Below are 27,547 nucleotides of genomic sequence, written 5' to 3' on the forward strand. Positions count from 1 at the left end.
CTTGTACCAGATCTTCCCTTTGCTTGAAAAACTTGGGATGCAGACAACATTGTACAACCAAATCACAACATACTAAAACTCAGTTTGTATGACCTTGTCATTGGAATCTCTTCTTTCTCAGTGTGGAATGTACTTAGTAGGAAAACTTACACTAGGTGTAAGTATTGGGTACTCTATTACTATGTTTTTAGGAGAAATTTTAAGTCCTCCTAGAGGATCCATGTCTCTATCATATTGAGCTATTGTGAGTTGAAGGAACAAAGGTGTTAAGCGGGCCTCGATTCTATCAATCAGACACATAAAAGCACATGTATCTTTCTCATTCAGCCTCTGCTAACAAAAAATCTGGCAACAAGAGTTCATCCAGTCAGGGCTTCTTACTGCAGTGGAATATCACTTTGTCCATAAGTATTTTGAAAGGGTAACCTTTTGAATCCCTGAAGTAAATTCTTTTCCATTTTATGTTTCTACATAGCTTTCCAATTTCTTCCTATTGTTATTTTTCTGAAGTCTAGATCCCATGATTCCTATGGGGTTTTTTTTGGTTTTTGGTGGTTTTTTTCATCCACCTCATGTGGATGCATGTAGGTACTTTCTGAACTGACAAATGTCTGTCATCTTCTCACATCCAGGACAGGAGACCCTTGTCACTGAGAGACCAGACCTCTGAGTGTCTGCTATAACCTCTGCCTTACTGATTTTTACATAACAAGTTACTGGAAACTATGTTATGGATTGGTTATGATAGAGCATGCTCTTCAGAAATTAGAGTTATGTTCTATAACAACTTTGCTCAAAAGACAAGTTTTTTTTATTTTTTAGTTCTCTATGCATTGAGTCAGTTGTTAAACTGAATACGTTAGCTGCCATGGGGTTCGCTTGCCAGTGGGTAATGTTGGGATGTGTAGTAAACACATCAGCTTCTCTTCTGTTCACTTTTTCTTCTTGTGGTTCAGTATCTTTCTGATTATACAATACTGAGATACATGTGCCAACAAGGGATGGAGCATAAACCTTTTTTACATACTATTTGGACAAAAGAATTCCTCAGTCTTGAGGGTCTGTGAAAAGTCATCTATAATAAATTATGAACCAGGCAGACTGAAATAAAAAATAAGACTTTGAGCCTGAAAAATTCAGTTTTATCTCAGCTTTTTTATTTTATCTATTGAAACTTTTTCAGATATCTAGCATTATAATAGGATATATATGTTTTGCTGGTATTAAAATATTTGGCAGTGCCCTGATGTAATAAATATTTTTCCTATTTTTCTTCTTCCTGCACCATAACTCATGTCTGTGACACAATTTTTTATTATCAGAATATATATTCAGACTATAGAAGAAAATTTATAAACTAATACATCCATGCTATGTTCAGTAGAGATGTCTTCAGGTAGTTAAATATTGCCCCATTCCCCAATTCTTTAAATGCTTCCCAACATCAAACATGTGGATTGTTCTCTTTGCAGTATAAAATAGAAAAGGCATACTGGGCAACAAAATAGTAATGGAGTAATTAAATTTTTCCCTTTAAACTGAAATAAACAGATCGACTTATAAGCCTGTTTTTGCAAAAGTAACCACAAGTGTCATTGTTAAAAATACTTTTGGCAGTTATCTTCTATATGTTTTTTTAATAGGTTCTTTAAAAAAATTACAAAATGACTTTGTTTGCAGATAGCAGATCAGATGTTCTTTCATAGTGATTATCGGCCCCTTATCCGTGATGCCAACAACTTTGTCCTGGATGAACAAACACAGCAGGCTCCACACCTTATGCCTCCCCCATTTTTGGTTGATGTGGATGGCAACCCTCATCCTGCAAGGTATCAGAGACTAGTTCCTGGTCGTGAAAACTGCAGGGAGGAACAGCTTATTCCTCAGATGGGAGTGACATCTTCAGGTACGGAAAATTTCACTTTGCTTCACTAAACAATAGTCCACCTCCAGGTACTCTATGCTTTCACTGTGTTCTTTTTCTTAATTTCTGAGCATAGTAGTTCATGTAGTGTGGAAGAACTGCAATGTCTGTGGCACTGATTGCTTGTGACAATTTTACTTACGGTATTGCCATCGATCAAGTTGGTGCTAGTTGACGCTAGAACACCAGTTAGCTTGGGGCTCATTTCATTACTGGAACAATGTAGGATGCTGAGTGAGCTTTCAGTTATCTCTTTGGGATGAGATTTCCTACTTTAGAAAACCTAGGAAGTAGACTGATCTTCCACAGATCAGTTGGAAAAGAAACTACAGTAACTACACTAAGAGGAAACTACACGAAGAGGAAAATGAGAAGACACCTGAAACAAACAAAATGCTCTTCCTCTTTAGATGGAGACAGTCATTCATCTTAAGCTTTGGTGGTCTGGTTAGAGAACTCTGAAGCCTTGATAAAGATACAAAATCTAGGGAGTTCCTTAATAGTTTTGTTCTCCAACATGGGAGATGCTGGGAGGAACATGCCTATATACAGGGCCAGTGGCTGCCTGTTCAGAACTACCTAAATGTGTTTCACATGGGTGGGGATGGAAAAACAATGCCTACTCACTACGTGTCACTAGTTTAATATTAGTGTGAATGAGGAAACAGTGACTGGTGAAAGTAGCTTTAAATGTTTTCAAGATAAGCATTGTTAAGTATTTGGATATTCTTGAAAATATGTGAAAACTGACTAATATGTGCCGCCAAATAGTGGTTTACAAGTATATGACACTTAAGCCTGTGGTGTGTCAGAGATTCCAGGAAGGGTAACTGACAGTGTTTTTACCAAAGTATCTCTTTATCCTTATCTGTAGACCTTGAGATTATAAGCCACTGAATACTTGCATAATTTTAAGGAGGATTTTCATATTTCCTCCAAAATTACAGGAAGAAATGCTACCTGAGAAGCAACTGTAAGAAAGAAAAAAATCCTTTCTGGTGAATGTATGCCATGTTTTACCTCTAACTTTTAAGCTAGTGGCGTTGAAACTAAATTTGATTTCTAGGGAAGGGTGCAACTTCATTGTTACAGCTACAGCGTGGATCCACTGCATTGTGAAATTCTCCAAATTTGAAAATGTCTCGGGCATATTCTCCAATATAATCTCATGACTCTGCACATAGACCCAACAAAATTAAATTTAATGGTGTGTCTGTGTGATACATGAATGCCTATAGGAAGGTGATGTCCATAGCATTTTGTTTAATAGTGGGAAGTCATCAACTGTTTTGACAAAGAGATTACTGCGAGACACAAGACTTTTTTCTGCCTCTTTATAGTTCAGTGACAACATATTCACCCTTTTGCAGAGGTTAACTGTTTATATAGTGTATATGTTCCCTTTCACTAAGGAAGCTCCTTTTCTTTCTGAAGACTTAGTGTGGGATTTGATGAATCTCACTCAGAGCACTGACCATTTATTTCTTGTCAAGTTTTCTGTTGGGGCTTTTAAGAGTAGGGCAAATTCAGATAGTCATGCTCTGTTTACTGCTTAGATGTACCTGAAGCTCCTTTAAACCAAATGTTTTGAAAATATCAAGTGCATACCAGTATCTTGATTGTTTCATTTAAAAAGAAACCACTTACTGTTTCTTGCTAAGGCATAGTCTCATAGCTAGATACATAAAAACGTTCCTTTTGTTTAGGTAGCAGTTTCCTTATTTCAGGTCATTCTTGGGTTATTAGTAGTATTTCCCACTGTTCTCAGTAGACATTATGTCTGGTCACAAGATCAACAAATTAATCTATTTCACTACATGAGTCAGAAAACATCCAGCTGTGGTTATACCAGAGCTCATTCCATGATTCCAAGGTTCTGCTGCTTTACAGAAGTTGACTTCAATAACCTTGAAAGCCTGAGAGCACTATCTTAAATATTTATGTTTTTTTCTGCATATGGTAATGAGATAGCTACTTCTGTGCAGCCACATAATCAAAGCTCTTCATTTCGTAGCAGTTACTGTATCTAGTCTTTGATCTTGCAAAGTGCAGTTTATGCTGTGATATTTCTTTACAATCGTGCTGGAAAAATAATTTCTTTAGCTTGTTTTTTTAAGTGTTATCCCTCATTACAAAGTTTTGCAAGTTCTGCTTTCTCCTGACTAGAGCTTCCCACCACTCTGTTCCACCATCTCATTATTCTGTGTGAAGGTGTCTTGACTTCCTTTTTGAATGAGTACTGTAACCCTTGTCTTTTTCTTCATTCCTCTCTGTTTTTTGTGACCATTATGAGTATGAAAACAGGTTTTGTGTTGTTTATGGTGTGTGTTTTGCTTGCTGCACAGAAACAGTATTATCACCTTGTAATCACTTCTGTGAGAACTGTTTCCCTGTTCTATTCAAGAGATCTACCCAAAAGGAGGTTTCTTGGCTGTTTTACATACCAAAGAAAATTAACATTACTTATTCTGTGTGGTCATTATGCCTATGTGGAGCTCAATCAAGCATTTTTATTGCTTGGTGTTACACAGTATAGATAATTGTTTTCTAATTCAGTTGGACCTCCTTGATATAGTTCTTTCATTGAAGCTTATAAAGTGTTTTATAATGCATTTGAGGAAGTCTGATCTTGGATTTGAACAATTTACATTGACTGAGCTGGCAAACAACAGTTGTATTAAGCTTCTGTGGCTTGCTGGCACTTGATCAAATTTAAACTTTTATTAGGAATCATGAGTGGTCATCTTTACCCTGCTCCAGGAAATATGATGCTCTCAAATATTATATTAAGAAAAAAGTTGTCCTGTTTTAAAAAATGACTTTTGGAAAAATAAGCATTAACCTATACTTACACATGTGATAATTTATTCTACTTTTAACTTTCAAAGGTCTTAGAACTCAGATGAGCTATCTGTAACATTTCAAATTAACATTTATGTGTTGTTCTCCTGTATATTTTACTTCACAGGATTGAATCAAGTTCTTAGTCAGCAAGCAAATCAAGAAGTTAGTCCGTTGGATAGCATGATTCAAAGACTTCAGCAAGAGCAGGACCAGAGACGTTCTGGGGAGGCAGGAACCAGTAGTAGCAGCCGGATAAACAGAGGTAGATCACTGGGGGATGGGTGTTGAGACTGGGTGTTGGAAAACATAAATGCCATTATTATGCATGATTTGTGCATTTTGGTGAACTACTGGACAGGAGGTATGGAGCCATAGTAAATAATACAGCTTTTCCATGTTTTTTACCTTTCTGCAAAATCCTGGGATTCTTAACATTATAAATTTATCTTTGTTATTGTCTGCTCACTCAGAGGATTGCAGCAGCTGTGTTCCCTTAGAAGTAACTAGTCTGTTTAATCTGGAATTGGCCATCTACTTGTTTGAAATCTGACTTCTCTCAAATAAGGACACAGGAGGGAGAAAAGTGGAAGGAGCTGCTTGTTTTTCTGTAAAGCTGTTCCATGTTTCAGTGTCTTGCACTAGAGTACACAATAGTTTTCAACACTTAAAAAGTCACGGTTAGCAGTCCAGTAGAGTAGGCAAGAATAGCTTGTGTGGGGAAGAATATGGAAAAATGTTTAAATTTTGCTACTGTGTAGGTGTTTGAAAGCTCTTCCATGTGTATGGTTTTGTTTTGGGTTTTATTGGTGCAGTTATTTTTAACCTCTTGACCATTTCAGTTTTTTGTCTGTAAATTTTACAGCTTGATTCCTAATTTCCAGTGTTGTGGCTTCATTTTTTTAAAGGTAGAAGACTGTTTAAGGAACACACCAATTTAGTGAGATAACTCACTGTTTTATAATACAGATCTAGAGTGCAGCAGCGATAGTCAGCTTTGCGTAAATGTTTTCAAAAGCATTTTTAAAGAAAAGCAAACATTTGTTTCACTTCAGATTGGTGATATGTCTGCTCCTTTTCAATGTGAATTTTTAAACAGAGTGCTGGAGCCCAGTAGCTGTTTGTGTGTGTGTAGTCGTGACTATAGAAACTGCTGAAATAGTTATATTGAGTTAATATAATTTCTTTTAAAGTAATAGATAAAATAAAATTATTTTTTCCCTTTCATTTTGAGATTTTCTTTTAAATGCTACCCTAAGAATTTCAGATCAAGTACAACTATTGCTTTTTGATTTTTTTAGGATCTGTAAGTTCTACCTCAGAAGTACATTCACCACCAAATATAGGATTAAGACGTAGCGGACAGATTGAAGGTGTGCGTCAGATGCACAGCAATGCACCAAGAAGTGAAATAGCCACTGAGCGGGACCTTGTGGCTTGGAGTCGCAGGGTTGTAGTGCCTGAACTATCTTCTGGTGTGGCCAGGTAAACACAGACCAAGGTTGCAAAGAATTTTAGTCTGGTGAACCTAATTAAATTGAACAGTTTTGGAATTCACATCATCACAGAACCATTTGTGAGGGGGTTTTATTTTTATTTTGTCATCTCAAATTTCTTCTAAAATCAGTTTCAGTTTGAAATTACTTGTTTGTATAACACTTGAAAAATAGAAGGATTGGGAATAAAAATTGACCACTTATTGAATTACAGAGGCAATGGAATCTACTTGCCTCAATATTTTCTGACTTGTAGCATAAGATTACATGTTTTAATTTCTTTTGTTCTTGTCATTATATGGCATTTTATGGCTGGAATACTGACGTAATCCATCAGATGCCTGAGGTAAATTTTGATTTCCAAACTGGAATTTTATTTGTTCAGTAATTAACTCTTATGATGAATACTTTAATGATCAAGTCAAAAACCTACTTGCCACAGTCAAATATAAACTGCTCTAGTTCAGTGAAATGAGATGGAGATCTTACTTTGTTCATAAAAGCTAATTTTGAAACCATATGCTAACTGTAAAGAGAAGAGCTACGGTTCAAAGAATCTTATAAATGTTGAATGTTTATTCCTTGGTTTGGAATAGGTCCTCTCAGTTGTAGTAATTGCCCTTAGAGTTAACATCTCAGTTTTCTTTTTTCAGTAGGCAAGAAGAATGGAGAACAGCGAAGGGAGAAGAAGAAATAAGGGTGTATCGGTCAGAAGAGAAAAGAAAACACATAATGAGTCACATTCAAAGAGAAAACAAAATACCTACTTTCTCTAAGGTAAGTAGTCACTTGTACCTTATCACAGAAAGAATCATAGAATTTAACTCACTGCGTTAGGTCACCTAAATTTACATTCCTCTTCTCAGTTTTAAATTTAAAAAACAGGGTACAGGGGTTTGTTTACCTCCCCAGAATGAGGAAGCATGCCTGTACTGGTGTTTCACTATGTTCTGAATAACAAACAACAGGGATTGCTTTTAGAACCCTCTGAGAAGGGGGAGAATCCCTGCAAATCTGCTGTTAGGAACATGATTTGCTGTAGGGAGTCTGTCAGTATTAATCAATACATCCTGCTGCTGTTGTCTACTGTTTGATATACTCTCTTCATTTTCCATCTCACATTCTGTAAACCATTTTTAGTTTTCAATGGATAATTTGCAGGCATCCTTGAAGGCCCGTATTTTACTAAGCTTTTGATTAAGAGTGAAAACAGTCTCCTGTATAGTAAATGTATTACAAAACACAAAGCATGGGTTCTCCTCTACTGTTACTTAAAATTTACTTCCTTTATTACAAAAATATAGTTGGTTATTTAGCTAGAAAAGCACAGATAGCCATGTGCAATGCATAGATAAAAATAATTTCAAACAAACAAGACAGAAGTTTTTCTGTAAACATATCCTTTAATTTTTTTATCAGCAAAAAGACATAAGATTAAATTTTTTTTGCAAGTTATATTAAAAAAATTGAGTCATAACTCTGATAAAGTTAAGAGCTGCACAGCCTTTTGCATACTTGTGCTATCTTAAAAAATGGTACTGATATGCTGTCTTCAATGCTGCGGTCACCAACATTGTGTGCCCGAGATACACTGAGAAAAATATTTGTTCACTTCTGTCTTCAGTTTTTATATATGAAGGAAGAAGCTCTATGCCACATGGCAGGATTCAATAATGAAATACCAGGACATCAGAAATCTTTGTAACTCCATTTTTCTCTTTGGAGTAATAGAAAATGGGCCTCACAAATTCAGATTTTAACGAAGTTGTTTCTTGTCTTAAGGGGATGTATTTTGGTGCTGAATTACAGACTTTCTTTTAATTTAATGAAACAGTTGCACTTCTCAAGGGTTTCTATTTTTTTTACTTGTCTTCAGCTACAACCTAGTCAAAAGATCCTTCCTGATAATGTAAGTTCCTACCAACTTACCCTTAAGTTTCTAATTGGGTTACAGTTTTACTAAAATATCACTAGGACATAAAAGTTAACAGAGTTGGCTAATTGGTCCAGCATTTTGGTTTCAGCAATTATTTTTGTTGCATCTTTGGAGCAAAGAAACAATACAGATGGTTTTTTAAATCTTCTTTCAGAGAAACTTTTTAGTCTCCAAACTATGAAAGTATCACTGGGTCTTTTGAGCCCCACATTTTCATTGCAGATATTTATGCCCTTAAAATCCTTCATAACAATCGTTACTTAAGAATACTTCAGTTTCATATATTTACCCCTGGAGGGTCTGTGATCTGGATTCTAGATGCTCAGAATGTGAGGGAGAGATAACTTAGTAAATCCTTTGGTCACTTCCCATCTTTGTTCTGAGGAAATACAAAAAATCCCTAGGCAGTCATGATCTTTCCGTTTATGTCAGTAAATTTTCTATATAGGAATTACTGCTTAATTCAGCAACATTTTCAGAACATTTAAATAAATCCTTCTTAGACCCTACTGGATACTTTTTTATGGCATCTCAGGATAAAAAGGTTGATTTTTCTTTCGTAGTTGATTCTTCGTTAAATATGTCTCTTTTTGGAGGACTCTGACTGTTAAGAAGTACACTAATTCAAATCCCTTGAGAAAAATTTGAGAGGAATTCAGCAATGAGTAGATATCACATGGGCTTTAAATAAGCAAGTTTGCAAGAAGAAAAAGGGTGTCTGATCTCAAGTGATTGAGTCTCCCAGTTAAATAAACTGCTCAGATTTTAGTGATTTTTATTGTTGCTTGTGGTTAGCACTAGCAAAAAACTGTTCTGTGATATTTTTAGGGTTGTTTTAAATAGAAATTAATAACTTAATTATAGCTGCTCTTCTGTTGCTGTGACTTTGTGTCTTTAAATACAAACTATGTTAGGTTGAAGATAGAACTGGAAAGTATGGTGTAATCTTCCTTTTGCTTGAGAACACCCAGTAGGTTTGGATACTGATACCTTATATATATATATACCTTATAACTTATATTACAGTACTCTTGTGAACTACAGACCTTTTTATTGCATAATGAATTCTTAAGGGTTTAATGAGAGGATTTATGATCTAAAGGAGATGGGGAAAACCTGCAACAAAATACAGGGCAAAACATTATCTTCTAGTAATCTGTAGACCTACGAATTACAGGAAGAATTCTGTATAGTGTCTCATTCTACAGGACTGTCAGCTGCTCTGGGAACGGAGTAAACAAAGCTCTTATTAAAACGTTGTTCTCATATTGAAATTCAATTGTATTCATACTGGTAGGAAATACTGGGTTTTATATCAATTTTTGAAATTTATCAGGTCTATTCATATAATAATGATAAAATAATATTTTCTTCTCTTCCCTTCTAACTGAAATAAGTAAAAAATACAGAAGTAAAATGAAAAGGAGGGCAGGAATGAATGTCAGCATTTTGGATTACATGCTAAATTGTAGGTCAATAAGGAAGAGCACAGAGCAGCTGTAATTACATTTTGAGGAGATTCCAAAGTCCTATTGCTAACTTTTAGTCCAGGGTCATTGTAGGGTGTGATAAAAGTAGTACAAAATTATACTTCAATCCTTTTTCTTTAACAATATCTGCAATTTAGATGGAAGTCGCATAAACTTCTGGTATTGAAAGCCCACATTTCTTTGACACAGGTCGCACTGAGAAGTGTTTATACGTCATTGCTTAAGGGACTAATGGAATTGTGGGGGAGAACTTAACAGCTGGGTGTTTTGACCTGAGTAGTATTTAGTAAATAGTATTTAATATCACTGACCTGCTGGCTGAATAAAGAACTCAGTTTGACTTTAAAAGTCATTGGTGAGGAACAGGGTTTTCTCTGATTATTGCTAGACAAAAACACTTAAGAAAAGAAACAGAAAAAACTTGAACCCCAAAACTTTAATGAAAAAGGATAGAATGGAATTTTTGCATTTTCAAAATGGAACTGTATTTCAAATTATTTGTTTTTAGGAGTGGAGGAGAAGTGAGATAAAATGCTTAGGTAAATGTTCCCAGTCCAAGTAATTAAGAGTATTAATTTAGTTAAACTACTAGGATTAGAGCATTTTAATAAATATTTAAGAGCGTGAAATTTCTGTATGCTAGAGGGTTGATGTGATGTTTGTCCTAGTAAAATTGACAAAAATGGATGTATTTCTCATTAAGTGTAAATTTTATGCTGAAATTTCTAGAAATCAGGGCGGGAGATGATTATGGATGGACAAAAGTAGGCCTCTATTGTGAGGGAGCAAGTGACTATTGTAAACTAACAGAACATGGGGACAACAAATGTGTGCTTTGTTTTGCTGAAAGTGGCTTAGTTATGTTTGTCAGAAATAGTAGTTTTTCTACTTACCTAGAAAAAGGAAAGGAGGAAAATAATCTAAAACTCCAGAGACAAGCACTTAGTGCTTAGTGTTCGTTATCTTCACTGCTTTCAGAGCAACTCTTACCAATTTCTTACATACATATGATGTGGTAAGAGTAAAAACTAAGTAATTACAACCACTGATACAAATGTGAGGAGAATATGAAAGGATGCTCTTTGGCCAAAGAGAAAATATCAGGACAAGAGGCTGTTGGGGTTCTGATATTGGACATATGCTTTGCCTTGCCCCTTTCTAGTAGAGGTTAATTCCTGTTGTCTTAAAGAAGGAGGAACCATTTTCAGATAAAAAATAGATACTGCTGGTTAAAAAATACTATGAAATTACTACAGCCAAAGATGGCCAAAATTACTACAGCCCTGTATGGAAGTGCAGCAGAGCTGTGCTTCCTGGTGCTGTCAGTGTCATAAGGACAGTAGAATTCAATGGTCTGATGTTACCAAGACCCCCAGCAGTGTCCAGTATCCCTTTCAAATATAGGAAATGCCATCACTTGTATTTTGAGACAAACTGTTCTGACAGCAGCTGTAATTTCTAATGTATCAATATATGTGCTCTGATACTGACTGGAAGCCTTGGACAAGATACAAGGTACTTGTCAGTGTATGTGACTGTTCATCAAAGTGTGTTAAGAGAGATAGAAAGTGATGATTGAATCTCAAATCATAGGTAATCTTGGTGTTATTTCCCAGCCTACCCTTAGACTTGAGAGTCCAATTTCAAGCTCTTTCTTTAGTTTATATATCGGGGAATGGGAGGCATTAACTGTGTTTCCTTAGTCATTGTTGAACATGCTGGTGATAGATTCCATTTTGTCAGAAAAAAACCAACATTGGAACACTTTATAGTCAAACCTTCACATTGGACCCCACCCCTCCCCTAAATAAAGTTCTGCCTGACCTGCAGCTTCTCATCATATTTGCAAAGCTGTGTTGAATAGGAGTGATGTTAAAATACATTTTTTTGGCAAGATGATGCAGTTTTATACCTTATGGCCCCTTTTATCATCCCTGCTTGAGCAGTAGAATTAGACAGGGTGAGATCTAGAGATCCTTTCCATCGTCAGTCATTCTATCATTCTGTTACTTATGGATAAGTACTTGTACTTTGGCTTTCCTGTTTTTTTTCTGTTCTTATTTTCTGCATCTCTTCCAAAGTGGTTTGTTACCCTTTAGTATCACTAAGACCCAATATTTATACAGTGATATTATTTTCTCCCCGGAAGGAATTATTGGGGAGAGGGGGGACAACTGGGTCTGGAGTGTCGTTTTTTTTTCAGTTTCCTCAAGCTTTGAACTACCAAAAGAAAAGGACTTTTCAAAGCTGAAGAGTAGTGCAAAGTGCTTCAGGATCCACAGTTGTATTTAATTAGGGAAAAGCTATATTTATAATAACCATTTGAGAAAGAAATGGTTTCTTTCATTCTGGAAAGAAAAAAATAGGGAGATAAAGTTTTAGGACTTTGCTTTCTAGACTGAAGACAGGAGCATTGCAGTCAAGCTGTAATGTAGCTTCTGCAAAATGTGCCCTCATTATTATAAAGGATACCTGACTAGTTTGTTTCATTGGGGGTTAAGTGACTCCATGCTGTTGTACATGCTTCCTCGACTATGTTTCACAATGCTAAGAGGCAGATGGACTTTATCAAAAAGTCACAATTCAGTTATAACGTTGGCTTTCGTGACCCCTCTCTGCTTCAGTAATGCATCTTGAGAGCTTGATGAGAAGTGGGCAGCCCCAGAAGGCTGAGAGAGAAGACTGTGTGATGGGCTCAGCCACTGGGCTTAGGGCTGCATGGGAGCCATTCTGGGTCAGGTCAGAGCAGCTTGAGGAGATCTGATATGTACTGGCAGTTTGAATCCAGAAGGAGGAGTGCCCCAGGTCTCAAAACTCCTGGGCAATGTTATAATGCTGAGCAGTCCCACAGATAAGTCTGATAGCTGTGCTGTTAGTGATAGCTTCCCCAACTAGACAGAAAAACAGAAGCACAGTGCTCACTGAAACAGCATCGAGCAAGTTGTGTTGGTCCTCTGTGCTTTGATGAAAACTGGAAAACACTTGTACAGAATGGCATGCTGGCCTACCCTACTGAACTGCTGCAATCATGCTTGCAGAAAGTGTTTATCATCTAACAAGGAGGGTAGGAGAAAAACTAAGTAGTAGAGTTCTGCATTTTAATGAGAATTGTTGTGGCTAAGGAAAACCAAATCCTAGCTACTGTTGATTAGTCAAGTTTTAGTACACTGTAAAAAGTGGGGGTTATTTTCGTCAACAAGAAATTTAACTTCATGAACCAACTTTCATCATACATGACGAAAAAGATCTTCTCTTTCCTACAAATTAAAAAAAAATCCAAGAGGACTAGGTACAAGCAGTCCGCCCTGCTTAGAATGGGTAATATTGGGTCTTTCTGTGTCTTGCTCTGGTTCTGCTTTCTTCATCTCTGCAACCATATTTTTAACCATATCAGCACCTAATAGATATTTGAGGTTTCCCTTGCGGCAGAAGGAGCAGTGGGGAAGTGTATCTCCTTTTGTGGCATCTAGGAATTTGCCCAGAAGCTATTTCATTGGATCTGAGCTAGGATGAAGTTCAAATATGCATGCCAAAAAAAAATTAGCACAGAACTCTTGAAATTGAGATCATAGCTCTTGCTTTTTTTCCAGTGGTTGGGGACTAACGCAAGATTGCACGCTTGGCGTTGAGAGCAAGTGTTCGCGTTATATATATCCTACAGAAGGACAAAGTCTCTTAATGTTGGAGCATGAAGTGTTTCTAAATTACAGCCCTATTTCATTCTTTTAAGCTTCAAAAGAGCTTGTATTCTTTCCAACTGACTCATTCATTTGAACTGTTCCATGCATCATCATACCACTTAAAAGCCTTTACTTGCTAACAGTCTTCTCTGTATGCTAAGGGATGTATTACTGTATGGGTCTCTCTTCTAACAGATCTGATCCTTTGTTTACTTCTCAGTAAGAGTCTCCTTTCCTGGGCCATTTTTAGTGTAATTCTGAGCTGTTACAAGCTCTCAGCAGTAGTTATGTATATGTTATATGTACCTTGAAGAGAATGAAGATTTTTTTTTTTTAATAATTAAAGATTAAAAAACTGTGTTGTGTCTGGGAAATTTTAATTATTTCCAGAATACACTGAACTACTTGGTGCTTATATTCAGCTATGCATGTGAAGTGTTTTCTTCAGCAGCTCTTTATTTTTGCACTTTTATCTTTTTTCTACTGCAAAAATTGCTTCTTGGAATACTATTATTATAGAAAATACTGTGTATTAATAAAATGTATATTCAAAAATTATGTATTTTGACTTTTGTGTCTTCACAGAACCATTCTCATGATAATTTACTAGACACCAGTGACTCAAGAAAACAAGCAGCTAATCAGCATAACTACCGTACAAGATATGCAGTAGAAGAAACTGCTAGGCCTGCTGAAGAGTTGGAAAATGGACACAGTTCTTCAGATGTAAGATCTTTATTCATGAGGCAATCTTACATATTCCATTTCTACTCATTAAGCTCCTGCTTCATCTAATTAAACATTATTTCTAGTGGAAACTCAAGTTACATTTTCCATTGTGCATTTCCCTTCACCTCTTTAAAAAATGATGTTGAATTAGATTTTCACATGCTGTTGTATGTTTAGTTTTGACTAAAAGATAGTTGACAAAGGGGAGAAATGCTCATTTGTAAGGGCATTTTGCAAAGTGTATGTGTGCAATGTTAAGCCTTCCTTATGTTTGTAAGCCTAGTCAGTGTGGCCCATATGGCCTGGCAGTGTGGTCACCTACTCTAGGTGACACTGCTTGAGCAGAGGTTGGATAATAAGACTTCCAGAAGTCCCTTCCAGCCTCAACCATTCTGTGCTTCTGTAGCTATGGTAGAGAATGAGGTAAGAATACAAGAAGTTCTTGTTTGAGTTGAGTTGAGTTTTTGTTTGATATTGATAAAGTGTGGAAATGCTACATTAAAAGACTTGAAATTATTTTCGAAAAGGTAAGCTTGCTTTTTTAAATGTAGGCTGAGAAGCACTGAGATCTCTGTTAAAGAAATGTTGCTCTACATTGCGTCTGTCCAGGCATAGATATTTTCATACTCCTTTCCATTTAAGTAAGTCCACTAAAGTAAAGGAGCTATCTGCAAACTAAATCCCTTTAACAATGTAAAGCTTCTATAATGCTGTATGTTTAGAACACATATAAAGCCTAGAAAAGTTTTTGTCATATTGTAACTTATTATAATTTACTTGAGTTCCAAAGAAAATGCTTTCTTTTTCTCTGCCTCTCCCTCTACTCCTCCCCAACACCCTCTGCCCCCCTTATTAGGAAGGGGAAGTAGTTGTTGCCAGTGGTGGAACATCGGAAGATGATGAAAGAGCATGGCACAGTGATGGCAGTTCTAGGTAAGTGAGAGAAAATTCCTGCCAATAAACCTTAAATAATTTTCTCTGTAAACAGTTAATGAGTAATAACTAAAACTTTTGCAGATTTAGAAGAAAAGATGAACAAGAACTTAAAAGTTTCAAGGTTTAATTGTCAGTCATATTACTAACTAAAATTTAGGGAACGTTTTGTCCTTGTTTGCTGGAACAAAAATTGTTTTTGATTGGGTTTGCAGGAGGTTAATTCTTTTCAGGGACACACACACTTCATGCATGTGGTAGCAGTTTCCTATGACTGTCAGGCTGAGCTGTGTGATACTTGGTTGGAAATTAGAGAGCAAAGATTGAGGTAGCTCCACCCATCTTTTTTTATTGTAGTTGTTCAGAGCTGTTCAGAACCAGAAGTCCTTAAAGCAATATCCAGACTTCAGTGTGTATCATCTTGAATTGACCAAGTAAACAGTGACCTGAGGATGCTCTAAGTTAAGCTTCTGGCAAGACCGAATGATGTCAAGGCTTTTGGTTTACTACCATTTAAATTGTAGATGGAATATAGGGTTTTTAAGCATTAAGGTTTTAACTATTGAAATATTGTAGTTACCTAGACTGTTACCTGTAAGCTTGTATTGGGTTATATTGTGTAATCCAATGCACTCTGAATTGCTTTTTAACTTTTGGTTTTTAATTTCTTTTTTTCTTTGGCATGCCATACATAGTGATTATTCTAGTGATTATTCTGACTGGACAGCAGATGCAGGAATCAATTTGCAACCACCAAAGAAAATTCCTAAAATTAAAACAAAGAAAGCAGAAAGTAGTTCAGAGGATGAAGAAGGACCTGAAAAACAGAGGAAGCAAATTAAAAAGGAAAGGAAGAAAGGTATTGAGGAGAAAGATGGACCATCAACATCACCAAAGAAGAGGAAACCCAAAGAGAGAAAACAAAAGGTTAGATGTTCTTTGTGTATTACAGGTTGCTCATTCCTGCTGATTTAGAAATAATTGGGTGAATAATTCAGTTACATATACAACTTAATATTGTCTTATTTTAAAATACATCATGACTTTTACTTGTAACATGATAATTACCAACTCTTGTAGGTCAAATGATAGATGGCTGTAATGATATGCTTTCTAAATACATTTCACTTCAGGAACGCTTCCAATATCCTTATCACCATCCTTTGTCACACGAGAAACTTCCTTCCTATGGATATATTGAGTCTTGGTATAACATGCTGGTATTTTTTCAGCTGTGCTGACTTGTCTCCCTCTATAATTGCAATTCCTTTTAGATCTGTGCTACCATGTTTTTTTTTTTTTCAGTTTCTTGATATATGATATTTGCATTATGCTTGCTACTGTACCCCCATCAAGTGGAATATCACTTGATCAGGGTTTTGTTGTTGTCTGTGTTTTGTTTGCTTTCTAATATAATCACGTCATTTCAGTTCAGATGGAAATTTTCAGTGACTTTGGCTATTTTCAGTGTGTTTTTTTAGGGATTGTTTTGTTTTTGTTAGTTCTGAAAACTTCCTTCTTCATTCTTTCTTTACAGAGACCAGAAGTGATCTATCTGGTAGATCCTATTTGCTTTTGTAAACTCATAGCTTCTGTTTTTGCAGTGTCAAAGGAAACTAACTGTTTTTTTGTTTATTTGTAAGATTAGGAGTCCTGGACATTCCTTAAGATCATTATTTCAATGTGTTGGCCCTCATTGGAAGGTAGACTGACAAAAACAGCTGTTCTAACATGCAGGTTGGCATAGTGTCAGATTGACTGTGAATCTGTGTTACGGCATGCAGGATGTTAGGTGGTAGTCTTTAGTCTTTGTTTAGGCTACTTTTTGTTTATTGTACAGTCATTGGTTGTACTGTCAATACTAATAGTATATTAGTATTTACACAGCCTGAAACCAAAAGAAGGTATCGAAAGAAGAAACCCAGGGAAGATCAGAAAAATAGATGATGGGGCGCTTTTTTAGTGATTGAAGCCTCCAGTTTAGCTCTTTATTATAAAAGACTGGTTGACAGCCTAGTATTTCCACTCAGATTAAAGCTGAACTGAGTGTTTTGGGAACCTTGCATCCATTTTTGTCCCAGTTATTGAGATGCGGATCTCTAACTCAAAAAGTATCAGGCTTAAATATTTTAGATTTTTAAAGATGAGCTGCTCCTTTCTTGAGTCACAAGAAAGTATTAGGCTGGAAAGAATTGCAGAAAATCATCTCTTTCCTCTGCCGCGAGGCTGGATTAATTATACCTGTAATTCCTAGCAGATGTTTGTCTTTGAAGCTTCCTGTGGTACATTTGACCTCCTTCCTGGGCAGAGAGCTCACAGTTGTTTCTGATACAAAGTTTTCCTGATCCAAAATTTGGGCTTTTCATTGATGAAAGAAGTTTTGACTGTCTTTGTAGCCAGACACAAAATCTTAGGAATTAAGAAAAGAGTAGAGAAAGATTGACATTCATCTGTATTAATGCATAGGCTTCATGATCTTGAGTGGTGCTTACATTTCTAATCCCCCTCCACCAAAAATCAATCTAAAAAATGATACAGCAGTGAAGAAGGGCAAGAAAGGAGCACCCAGGAAGACCAAAGGGTACAGAATATTTTTTCCTTATGTGCAGATGCAAAGAGACCAACTCTTAAAAGGGCAAGAGTTTGGATGAGATATGATTAAAAAGCTTGTATAAAACTGTCATGGTTTAGAAATGAATAAATTCAGAATTATTTCCTTCCTTCTTTTGTTACACTGAGAGGTAGCACCCAATGACACAGACATGAAGCTCAAAAAAAGAGAGTTTTCCCATTTCACCCCTACCCTCTACAAGTAGACAAAAACCCCTAACCCACCTGGGCATGTAGTCAGGCTGTGGAAATAATTACCAAAGGACTTAGTAGAGTTTCAGAAGCTATTAGATAAAGTTACTGGGAATAGTCTCTTCCTGATGATTAATTGAGATCAGGCTTGGCTTCCAGAAGGTCTTAAACTGATGATTAATGTGTAAAGTTATAACAAGGAAAGATTTTTCTGGGTAAATGCTATTTCTTATTAACTTCCCGTAATCTACCTATGAGCTAGACACTTTTCTCTGACACAGTGTAATCAGGTTTTCCCAAGGTAGACCTGCTTAAACCTCAGAATTCACAAGGTGCTTCTGTGTTATTGATTTATTACAATGGAGAGGTTCTGGTTTGGGGTTTTTTTTGTGGGTTTTTGTTTTGTTTTGTTTTACCTATATGTATGCTTTTTTCCTGTGACACACAATAGTGCACTCAAAGTACTTATCATCATTTGAAACCACATTTGAATTTATGCAATGGAATTACACTTGGAGCATCCTATTTGCAGTCTGGGAATGTGGAGTCTTCCATCAGTGGCTATATGGAGTGGTTTTCTATACCACTGTCCTAGATTGCTTTCTGTACACACGCAAGATTCTGTCAGTAATTTCAAAGCAGCTTTGCATGAATGGTTGCACAACCCCCTGTTTTATCTGGCCTATTAGATACAGATGTGCAGTGTTCACAGAGAACCAGTGACTGCAGTGAGCTTCATTGCATACAAGTGTGTGACATGGAAATATAATCTGAAAATGCAGTTCCACAGCACTTCATAGTAAATATACAAGTGGGTAATGTGACTGTACCCAATCCAGGTCATTTTCACATGATTTACTTCTGTTTATGTGCATTAATCACTCCCTCCTTTTATGCAAGGTTACTTAATTAAAGGCAGCTGTATAGTTTTAGTGTCTTTTTGGCCAAGGCAGATGTGTGAATTTGTTTAAAGAGAATTACATGTTTCGGTTTTATCTTTTTGGGCATGACACATAGTTGCTGGACTGTTGCTAAATTCAGTTTTTATTAGATGAGCTCATCCCACCGCCACCCCCCCAAAACAACCTCCAAAAGGCAGTTAAAATTTATCCTCACACTGCAATAATTTCCTTTTTACGTTAAATATACTTTAAGAAATACAGATTTTAATAGGCACTTCTCAAAATACAAGGCTTCCCCAAATGTACACAGAAAATTAACATGAATGAACTAACATTTTCTTCAGAGGCTGGCTGTGGGAGTTCTAGCAGAAAATGGCTTGACACTGGAAGAATGGCTGCCTTCAGCGTGGATTACAGACACTGTTCCTCGTCGGTGCCCATTTGTGCCACAGATGGGGGATGAGGTATTGTACTTTTTCATTCTGTGTCCTTGCTTCTTTCAGTTTGTTTTTGTCCTTTTTTTTATCTGCGAATTTTTTCCCAGAGACTTACAATCAAAATATTTTGGATTTTCTTAAAAATGTTCTTCAGTCTGGCTAAAATTTGCTTTTACTTCCTATACTTAAAAATATTCTGCATGTATTGCTTTGACTTTTTTTAAAAACTATTATTCCATGCTGTTGCAGTAGCATTCCTTCTTGTACAGTCTTCACTGTGTTAATTTCCTTATGACACCTGTATAGAAGTTGTGTGAGATGCTTTATCTAGTGAAAATATTCCTTAATTCTGGAGCATCTTGTATACTGAAGAATAGGTAAGAAATAATATGAAATTAAGTTTGGAACACTTACTTCAGTTTGGGACTTCAAGTAAAAAAGAGGAATTAAACCTCTGTAGGGAGGTTGTGGGGTTTTTGCTTGGTTTTGGGTGTGGGGTGTTATTTGGATTTTTTAAAATTAATTTATTTTGAAGAAAAACTCTGTCCTTTTCGACTTGTGTTTCTGATATCAGAAAACTGCTGGTATCTTACAGCAGAAAACCACAAGAGAAGTTTGGTATATATGTATTTTATACAAACCAGCCTGTAAACACTTTGTAAACATGACCCAGATATCTCAAAATACAGTAGCAAAAGGACACTCACCAATTTCTACTTTGGAATATGTAGCAAGTGAACATTTACAGAGAATTGTAAGAATAAGTAGTATCAGATGGAATGCAGTCTTGAAAGCCAGAGTCTGTGCATGTTTCTTAAAATCCCCTCAGGTTAAAATATGAGGAAATAACTGGCTTATACTGTAATGGGTACTTTGTCTCTTTGGGGAGCACCACATTTTCTGAGGTAGTAAACAGAGTTGTTGTATAGCTCACACCTTCAGAATGCTGTTGGAGAAATACTTGACATGGTGGCAAAGTTACTTAACTTTAATTTTGAGCTAAAGCTTTTTGTAGGCGCCACCTTAAACTGAATCAGGAGCAGAGGCTGCATGTGCAAGCAGTTTTGTTTTTACTGGATCACTTCACTGATGCAGTTGACAGCTATATTGGCACTGCTAGTGAGGGAGGGAAGGAGCATTTCAAGTTGAGAGTTGCAAATGGAGAAAATTCTTATGGGTTTATACCCTCCAACAAGCATGTTTTGGAGACGATGCTGTTCAAAAGATCAAGTCCAAATAAATGTATTTTGTGCCCGATACTATCTGGATACAGTGAAGCAGCCAAAGATTTATCTTTACCTTACCTTACAAAGATTGATCTGACCTTACCTTTACCTTTTAGCATCGCATCGATTTAGTAACATGAACTGGTGTGTTTGGGTTGGAACCTGCTGAATAGCATGTACAGTGAGTGTGTACTAGGAGTATCTAAGTAGGGTGCATCCTTTTGCTGAAAATGCTTTATATTGGCAAACAGGAAATTTCCTGTCCTGTGCCTAGAAAGTAGGAATAGTTGCTCCAACAGAGAATATGTTTGTAATCAAGCTGCTCTGTCTGAAATCCCATCTCTGATACTTGTCTTCCCCAGACTTACTTCAGATTTTACTTCAGAAAAGATATTATTAATTAAGAAAGTTACTTTTGAGATTCACAGAAAATAAAAGGTTGGTTTAATTAGAGTAATGTGGTGAGAAGAGGTCTCGTGTGTCCTTCCAACATTTTAGTGGATGGTTGGTATGTTTTTAAGATTTGGGAGGAGAGATATTTCAAATTTGTTCTCTTGTACAAAGAAAAAACAGTAGTGATACTGTTGTTTTGGGTTTTTTTAATTTTCCTCCACTTAATTTTTTGGGAACCTGCGACTTTTGCAGGAAAACAGACTGAAAAGAAGTTGGCAGAATAGAAAGTACAAACGTTGTATGGCAGTAATATGTTAGCATTTCAGCTCCTCAAAGTCTTTTTAGGGTAACTGTCACATTTCACTTCTAGGTCTACTATTTCCGACAAGGTCATGAAGCATATGTTGTAATGGCCAAGAAGAACAAAATATATAACATTAATCCCAAGAAACAACCATGGCATAAAATGGAATTGCGAGTATGACTTCTTTTTCTTTTTTTGTTTGTATCTTAATATTGAAAAATCTTAACTAACCAGAAGTAAGTTCTTGATACAGATAATTCTATTGTGCTTTTAATGTTGCAAGATAAGGGGAAAAAATTAACTTAATAGTCAAATGAAATCAGGCCTTAAACTGTACTACTTTTTCATCTGCTTGAGCAGATAAGGTAGTTACACTGCTTAGCAAAATATTTCTCAAACATATTCCATTGTAAAATAATAGCTTGTTGTGGAAGACTGAATTTACATTCTTGATTTTTACATGATCTGGCAGAAATATAGTATAATCAGTATACCCATATTTTCATGTTTCAGAAAACTATTATAGTTATCTTAACTTCAGTGGTAGTACATACTATTTTGTTTATTCCAGGAGCAAGAGCTGATGAAAATAGTTGGGATTAAGTATGAAGTGGGATTGCCTACTCTCTGCTGTCTTAAACTAGCTTTTCTTGACCCTGATACGGGTAAATTGACTGGAGGAGCATTCACCATGAAGTAAGGAAAGCAATATTATATTCAAATTGGGAGTTTTCTTGTGGTAGAGGGGGAGGAGGAAGCATGTGTGAGTTTGAAAGTTAAAAGGTAATATTAATGTTAACCTTGTGCTTTTGAAGTGTTGAATTTTAAGTGTTAATTTTTTTATGTAAGTGGTTTATGTTCTGCTTTTGCTATTTTATCGCTTAATAGTTGTGTGTTCTGTTGTAATTAGGTACCATGATATGCCAGATGTCATAGATTTCCTAGTTTTGAGGCAACAGTTTGATGATGCAAAGCATAGGCGATGGAATATAGGTGAGTTGTGGGGGGAGGTTTGTTTTGTGGTTTTGTTGGTTTTTTTTAGTGTCTAGCTATTTTCATGATAACTTTTTTAAAAGTGGGTTATGGTAAATAAATCCTAATACTGTGCTGAAGTCAGAGAATAAGCTCTGCTTGTATTTAGATGGGGAGTCCTACTTTGTCCTTCCTACTGAAGAGGCAGCAAGCCAACAAAATACTGAAGGTCATTGTAAAAGAAAGTGCAAAGAAAATGTCATTTGTGTGTTTGTAGAGAGGAATTAAGGGTACTTTTCACGAATATGGTGTTTATTGCTAACTGATAACTTATTGTAGCCTATATATTGTTTTTGTTTTTTTTTTTTTAATTGAAAGCCCTCTTAAAACTGCATTGCTGCTAGAATTAATTTTTTTTTCAATTCCTGAAGTTTCTGCTGGAAATATGGAACACCTTCTCCAAAATTTGAAATTGATCTCTAGATTGTACAAAGAGAATGCTCTTTCCATCTCTTTATACTTCTTTAATTCCGTTTTAAACCTTGTAGTTTAGCGTCATTGAAGCATATATATAGTTGTAATTCACTGCCATGTGATATGGGAATTACTTTGATTCTTTTTACTTTGCCTGTGCATAGTTATTTTGAAGTATTGGATACTGGAAGAATGTCCATGATTAGGTCCCCCAATCAGCTTTATTTCCTAGTCATCTTTTCCATATGATGACAAAGATTACCTTTCAGTAATGAAGTCTAACTAGAGGTAGAGAAAGCTGCATTATGACAAAATGATCCTTTGAAGTGATGTTTTTTTTTTCCAGGAGATCAGGCAATACCTAAATTCTGATTCATAAAAACAGCCTTAGATTGTCCCTGAAACGTAAAAGGTTAAGCAAGTATTACTGATTCTCCAGAGTACAGGATGAAATCTATTCGCCTAAGAGAAATCTGTATACGATACAATATGTTCAGATATTTCAGTATTTCAGTATATTCTGTGGTGTGATATTTCAGTATTTCAGTATATTCTATGTCCTTTCCAGTATTTCAGTATATTCTATGGTGTGATATTCTCCCAAAAGTAAAACAGTGATAGCCTTCCTTTTTGTTTTTTATTTGAAGTAGGTCTCAGTGCTGTTTTTGAAGTGCTGTCCTCTCCAAAGTTCATTGGTTCATTGTAGCTAAGTAACCTGAAGAAATGACATAGATGGATGTTAAAAGCTCTTTGTTTGTTTGTTGTGGGTTTTGTTTGGTTTTTTTGTGGGTTTTAGTTTGTTTGTTTCTTACCTGACTTTTCTGCCAGGAAACAGGAAGTGATCTCCCGTCCTTTGATATCCTTGCTTAGGTTGTTTGCCTTAGCAGTAGATGCATAAATTACATGATGCCATAGGAATAAGTTCATCTCATTATCTCATATTTACAGTATGTTGTCCAAAAAGACAGCTAGTCTTCAGTTCTATAAAGAATTTGGTAAAGACCATAGGCTTCTGATCCAGTAGGAACTGTAAACCTTGATTTCTTCTTTAAAGATCATTTCAGTGTAATGATCTCTTAAGAGACAAGGTTGATCAACACTGACTAATATGTCACCATGCTTTGCTGTTTCCTGATCCATGGTCTTGTTCTCTGTCATGCAATACATGTTTTCCCACATGATCACAACAGCATAAGAAGAATTATGGCTATACTTGGTGAACAGTCTAGCCAGCAGTCATCTGTCAGCTGTTGTGCTAGAAATCCAGGAGCAGAGGAGGGGTAGCATCTCCTTCCTGGGCTGGCAACTGTGTTTTGAGAAACTTGCACTGTGGGGAAAAATCAGAGCTACATAAAAAGTATTGGAAGTGTCAGAACCTTCTATAAACCTTTATTCAACGTAAATTATATGAGTTTCAGGCCAGTAGTGTCTCATACCAGCTTGTAACTCTGGCAAGTGCATGTTAGAGTTCATTCTTCAATTTGTCTTTTGGGTGGTAAAAATAGTGGTAAAATCATCTCCTTTGTAACGTATGAAATGGTAAAGCAGAGCTTGCAAAGACACTGCTGTTGAAGCTGTTACTGCTCTTCCAGGAGCCTTCCAGAGCATTACCCTGCTCTCTGTATATGTATTTTACCAAGTGTCTGCTTGTGTACTTGACAAAAATCATGCACTGCTTTGTTGCACTGTGGAACACGGTATAATAAATGTTCCTTGAAAGTAGATCATATGTTCTTCCAGGATAAGGAGAAATGCCTTAGAAGTATGTATGAAACTCTGTTCCTAAATGTTTAACCACAGAAATCTGAAATCCCCAAGACTGATCTGACTGATCTGACATGCTCAGGTTTCTTGAACTTTTACCACAGCTTTTTATCAACAAACTGGTTTTTATTTTGTTTTGATTTTGGGTTTTTGTTTGTTTGTTTGTTTTGTTTTCATGTTTATGCACTTTCTGTTTTGTCTTCATGAAAAGACTACTGTTACTATCTTTTCTTATTCATCTATGATTTCTAGCACTTAGCCTAAAAATCAGTATTTTTATAGGTACTACTTGGAGAGTCACTGGATATAAAATTTATTCATTTAAAATAAAGGATCAGCCCTTATTTACATTTTTGATCTTTCATTTCACATATTTCTGGCATACTTGGTACAGTTCAGCACAATTAGGACTATTAATGGAAGCTTTATAATTGTCCTGGAATTACTTGCAATTCAATTTAAAATTTTAAAAAATTGCAGTAAAGAAAGCAAACCATTTTTGAAACAATATTTATTTCCTATTAATTCAGACAACTGCAGCAAGCATTTGGGCACAGGGTGGATGTATTGAAATGGAATAAATACTGCAGCAGTTAAGAAAGTGTGTATATATTCAAATCTCATTAAGACAAATGGTGCAGTTCTTGGGATCACAGACTTAAATTACATTTGTTCTTGTATTGAGCGGACTGAACGCTACATTAAAAATTGTTTCTAAATTTTGTGGCATGTGTTATAGAAAATGTTAGCATTTATGATGGTGTGTAATACATGCATTCTCATGTGTAATTTTCTTAACAATGCTTCTGACATTTTTTCTCAGCTAGGTGAATGCTTTGCAGTAGTAAAACCATTTAAAGTCATAGTAAATTACTTTGCTAACCTTTTGAGCAAGCTTTAATGAATTTTATTCTATTATCAGTCAGATTGCCTACATAGTAAAGGAACGAACTTCTTGAATTACATTTGGGTCGCAGAAACTAAGGAGGAGGAGCTCAGCAGCATGTAGAATATTCCCTGTACAGAAGTGTCACAGTGCTCAGTTATTTCAAGATAGCATGTAATGTATAATGAAAGTAGATTTGAGTCTTAAAGGTATAGCATGTAAATTGTGTGTGAAATTAGGAAATAAATTCATATGTAAAGAGTATGTAGATAGATTTGCAAATCATTATTTTTCTAAAATGTTGTATTTAATTTTTGGTTAAAAAACAATCTTCAGAAAGAATTTAATAATTTTTTTAAGCTGAGCTATGACTCATGTTTGCCTGTTGATCGTGTAAGTGTTCAAATGGATTTCTGTATTCAAGATCAAAGCAGAGATACCTAAATATTGCTTTTCTTGGAGGGTAAGATGCCTTGTATTGATGAAATTATTTTATGTTTTTACCTAGGTGATCGTTTCAGGTCAGTGATAGATGATGCTTGGTGGTTTGGAACAATTGAAAGCCAGGAACCTCTTCAGCCTGATTATCCTGATAGCTTATTTCAGTGCTACAATGTCTGGTTAGCAAATTTATCTTCGGTCTTTTATTTTAATTAGTTACTTCATTTGAAGTACTGACTGAGTAGCTTGCTTTCATTAAACTCAGTCATACATCTCACTGTACCAGTTTATTATAGTATTCTGTGGTGTATAGATAAATTATGTTACAAACATTAAATAATTTCAATGTTGAAGCAATATCAGTAGGTAATTCAAGTGTGGTTATTTTCAAGCTGGGACAATGGTGACACTGAGAAGATGAGCCCCTGGGACATGGAGCTGATACCAAGTAATGGTATGGTACCTTAATATAATTTGCTTTACAAGTGGCATTTAAAGAAAAAAAAGTGTTATATGGTTTTACATAAACAATCCTGTTTCTCTTGGAGTGGGATTAAGTGCCACAAACCAATTGCATTTAAAGAAAATCTTTAAATCAATTATTAAACTGAAAGTAGATTAAGATAAAAGAACTGGGAAAAAACACAGCCATACTTAGACAAACTAACTGTATGTTAAAAATAAAAATATTACAAAAATTATAATAGATAATGTAACAAACAGTTAAAGTTAACTGTAATGTAAAGTTAACTGTTAATGTAACAAACAGTTGAAGTTAATTGTTTGTACAGTTAGGGAGGATTGGAGATAAACCAATGCCCAACATCAGCTTGAGGAAGCTGCCTTCTCTAAGACATGTCAGCGTGCCTGCAGACATCCAGTGCATTGCAGATGCAACACGTGCCTGTGAGACACTTTAGTAAGATTTGCTTCCTGTCTGGTCCAGCACGTGTGGCAGATACACGTGCTGCAGAGTGGACAGCATAGCATGGACACTGTTCCCAGACAAAAATGTAGTATTTCTTCTTTTCTCACATAGGATATTGTTATTGATGGGATTTTTTTGAAGACTTCATAGAACTGATTTAAAACCAAAGTAGAATCTGCATTTTTTACTTGTGTTTTCCATTATACATTTGATAACATTGTCACTCATAAGTAATCATAAATAATTCTTAATTATTTTAAGTTGTAAATGTGTTCATTTCAACTTTTCACTTTAGTTCAACTCTTCTTTTAGTGGGTACCTCTTTGTCATAAATAAAATACAGGCGTTAGAGTAATAACAAGACTAAAATAAATAATCAAAATAGGCAATTAGCCCCTGTTTACTTTCTGTTAGAAGCTAATTCATGTTGTCTTAAGGAAGGAGAAAACGTTTTCAGATAAAGGATAGATACTTACTAAGATAGCTAAACGTGCACCTGATTTTTGGCTATATGTACAAATATTGCCCATTGTTACACCTTCTTTAAAAATATAAAAAATGTTAAAGAGGAACTCTTTACATCATACTTTAAGAATCTTCTCTTACTTTATGAATTGTCAAAGTTGTTAAGTCCTCAAGGGTGTCAGGGTGATAACACTGTTAATTTGCATGCTCTTGTTTTAGCATTTTAACTCATAAAACTCTGACAAGGTGGAACCATTACCTGGAGAATTTTTTAGCATCAGTGTCAAAGTTGTTAACTTAAACTTCATCTGAAAGCCATGTGCCATTCCTTACTAAAATAATTTTTTACCAAGAATATTGGGGTTTAACACAAAATAACTCCAACACCAAAGACAAGTTTTAACTGTTTTAAAGGAGTGTCTTCGTTCCAAAATAAATTTTACATTTAGCTATTCAGAAGAGGATAAATCTTGTTTGAAGGAGGACTTGTACACCAGACTGTGTTGTAAGGATTTAAATTTATC

The 27,547-nt window shown here is 35.7% G+C and overlaps 1 protein-coding gene across 3 annotated transcripts in view; it reads left to right on the top strand.

The window, feature by feature from the left end:
* The window catches only part of PHIP (pleckstrin homology domain interacting protein), a 107,488-nt gene that overhangs the window by 59,782 nt on the left and 20,159 nt on the right, over positions 1 to 27,547 (top strand). For 2 of the 3 annotated variants that reach the window (XR_010429384.1, XM_064650076.1), the window contains exons 17-29: positions 1,681 to 1,906; positions 4,893 to 5,030; positions 6,067 to 6,250; positions 6,915 to 7,038; positions 13,953 to 14,093; positions 14,953 to 15,029; positions 15,725 to 15,956; positions 19,078 to 19,197; positions 21,160 to 21,267; positions 21,665 to 21,789; positions 22,004 to 22,086; positions 25,698 to 25,809; positions 26,023 to 26,084. Coding sequence is in view for 2 of the 3 variants with exons in the window: in XM_064650076.1 (XP_064506146.1) it covers positions 1,681 to 1,906; positions 4,893 to 5,030; positions 6,067 to 6,250; positions 6,915 to 7,038; positions 13,953 to 14,093; positions 14,953 to 15,029; positions 15,725 to 15,956; positions 19,078 to 19,197; positions 21,160 to 21,267; positions 21,665 to 21,789; positions 22,004 to 22,086; positions 25,698 to 25,809; positions 26,023 to 26,084 (1,732 nt within the window). In the remaining variant the exon portion in view is untranslated. The remainder of the gene's footprint in view (positions 1 to 1,680; positions 1,907 to 4,892; positions 5,031 to 6,066; positions 6,251 to 6,914; positions 7,039 to 13,952; positions 14,094 to 14,952; positions 15,030 to 15,724; positions 15,957 to 19,077; positions 19,198 to 21,159; positions 21,268 to 21,664; positions 21,790 to 22,003; positions 22,087 to 25,697; positions 25,810 to 26,022; positions 26,085 to 27,547) is intronic. The other variant, XM_064650077.1, reaches the window with a different exon arrangement.

Source organism: Pseudopipra pipra, chromosome 3 (genome assembly GCF_036250125.1).
Source record: "Pseudopipra pipra isolate bDixPip1 chromosome 3, bDixPip1.hap1, whole genome shotgun sequence".
Lineage (NCBI taxonomy): Eukaryota > Metazoa > Chordata > Aves > Passeriformes > Pipridae > Pseudopipra > Pseudopipra pipra.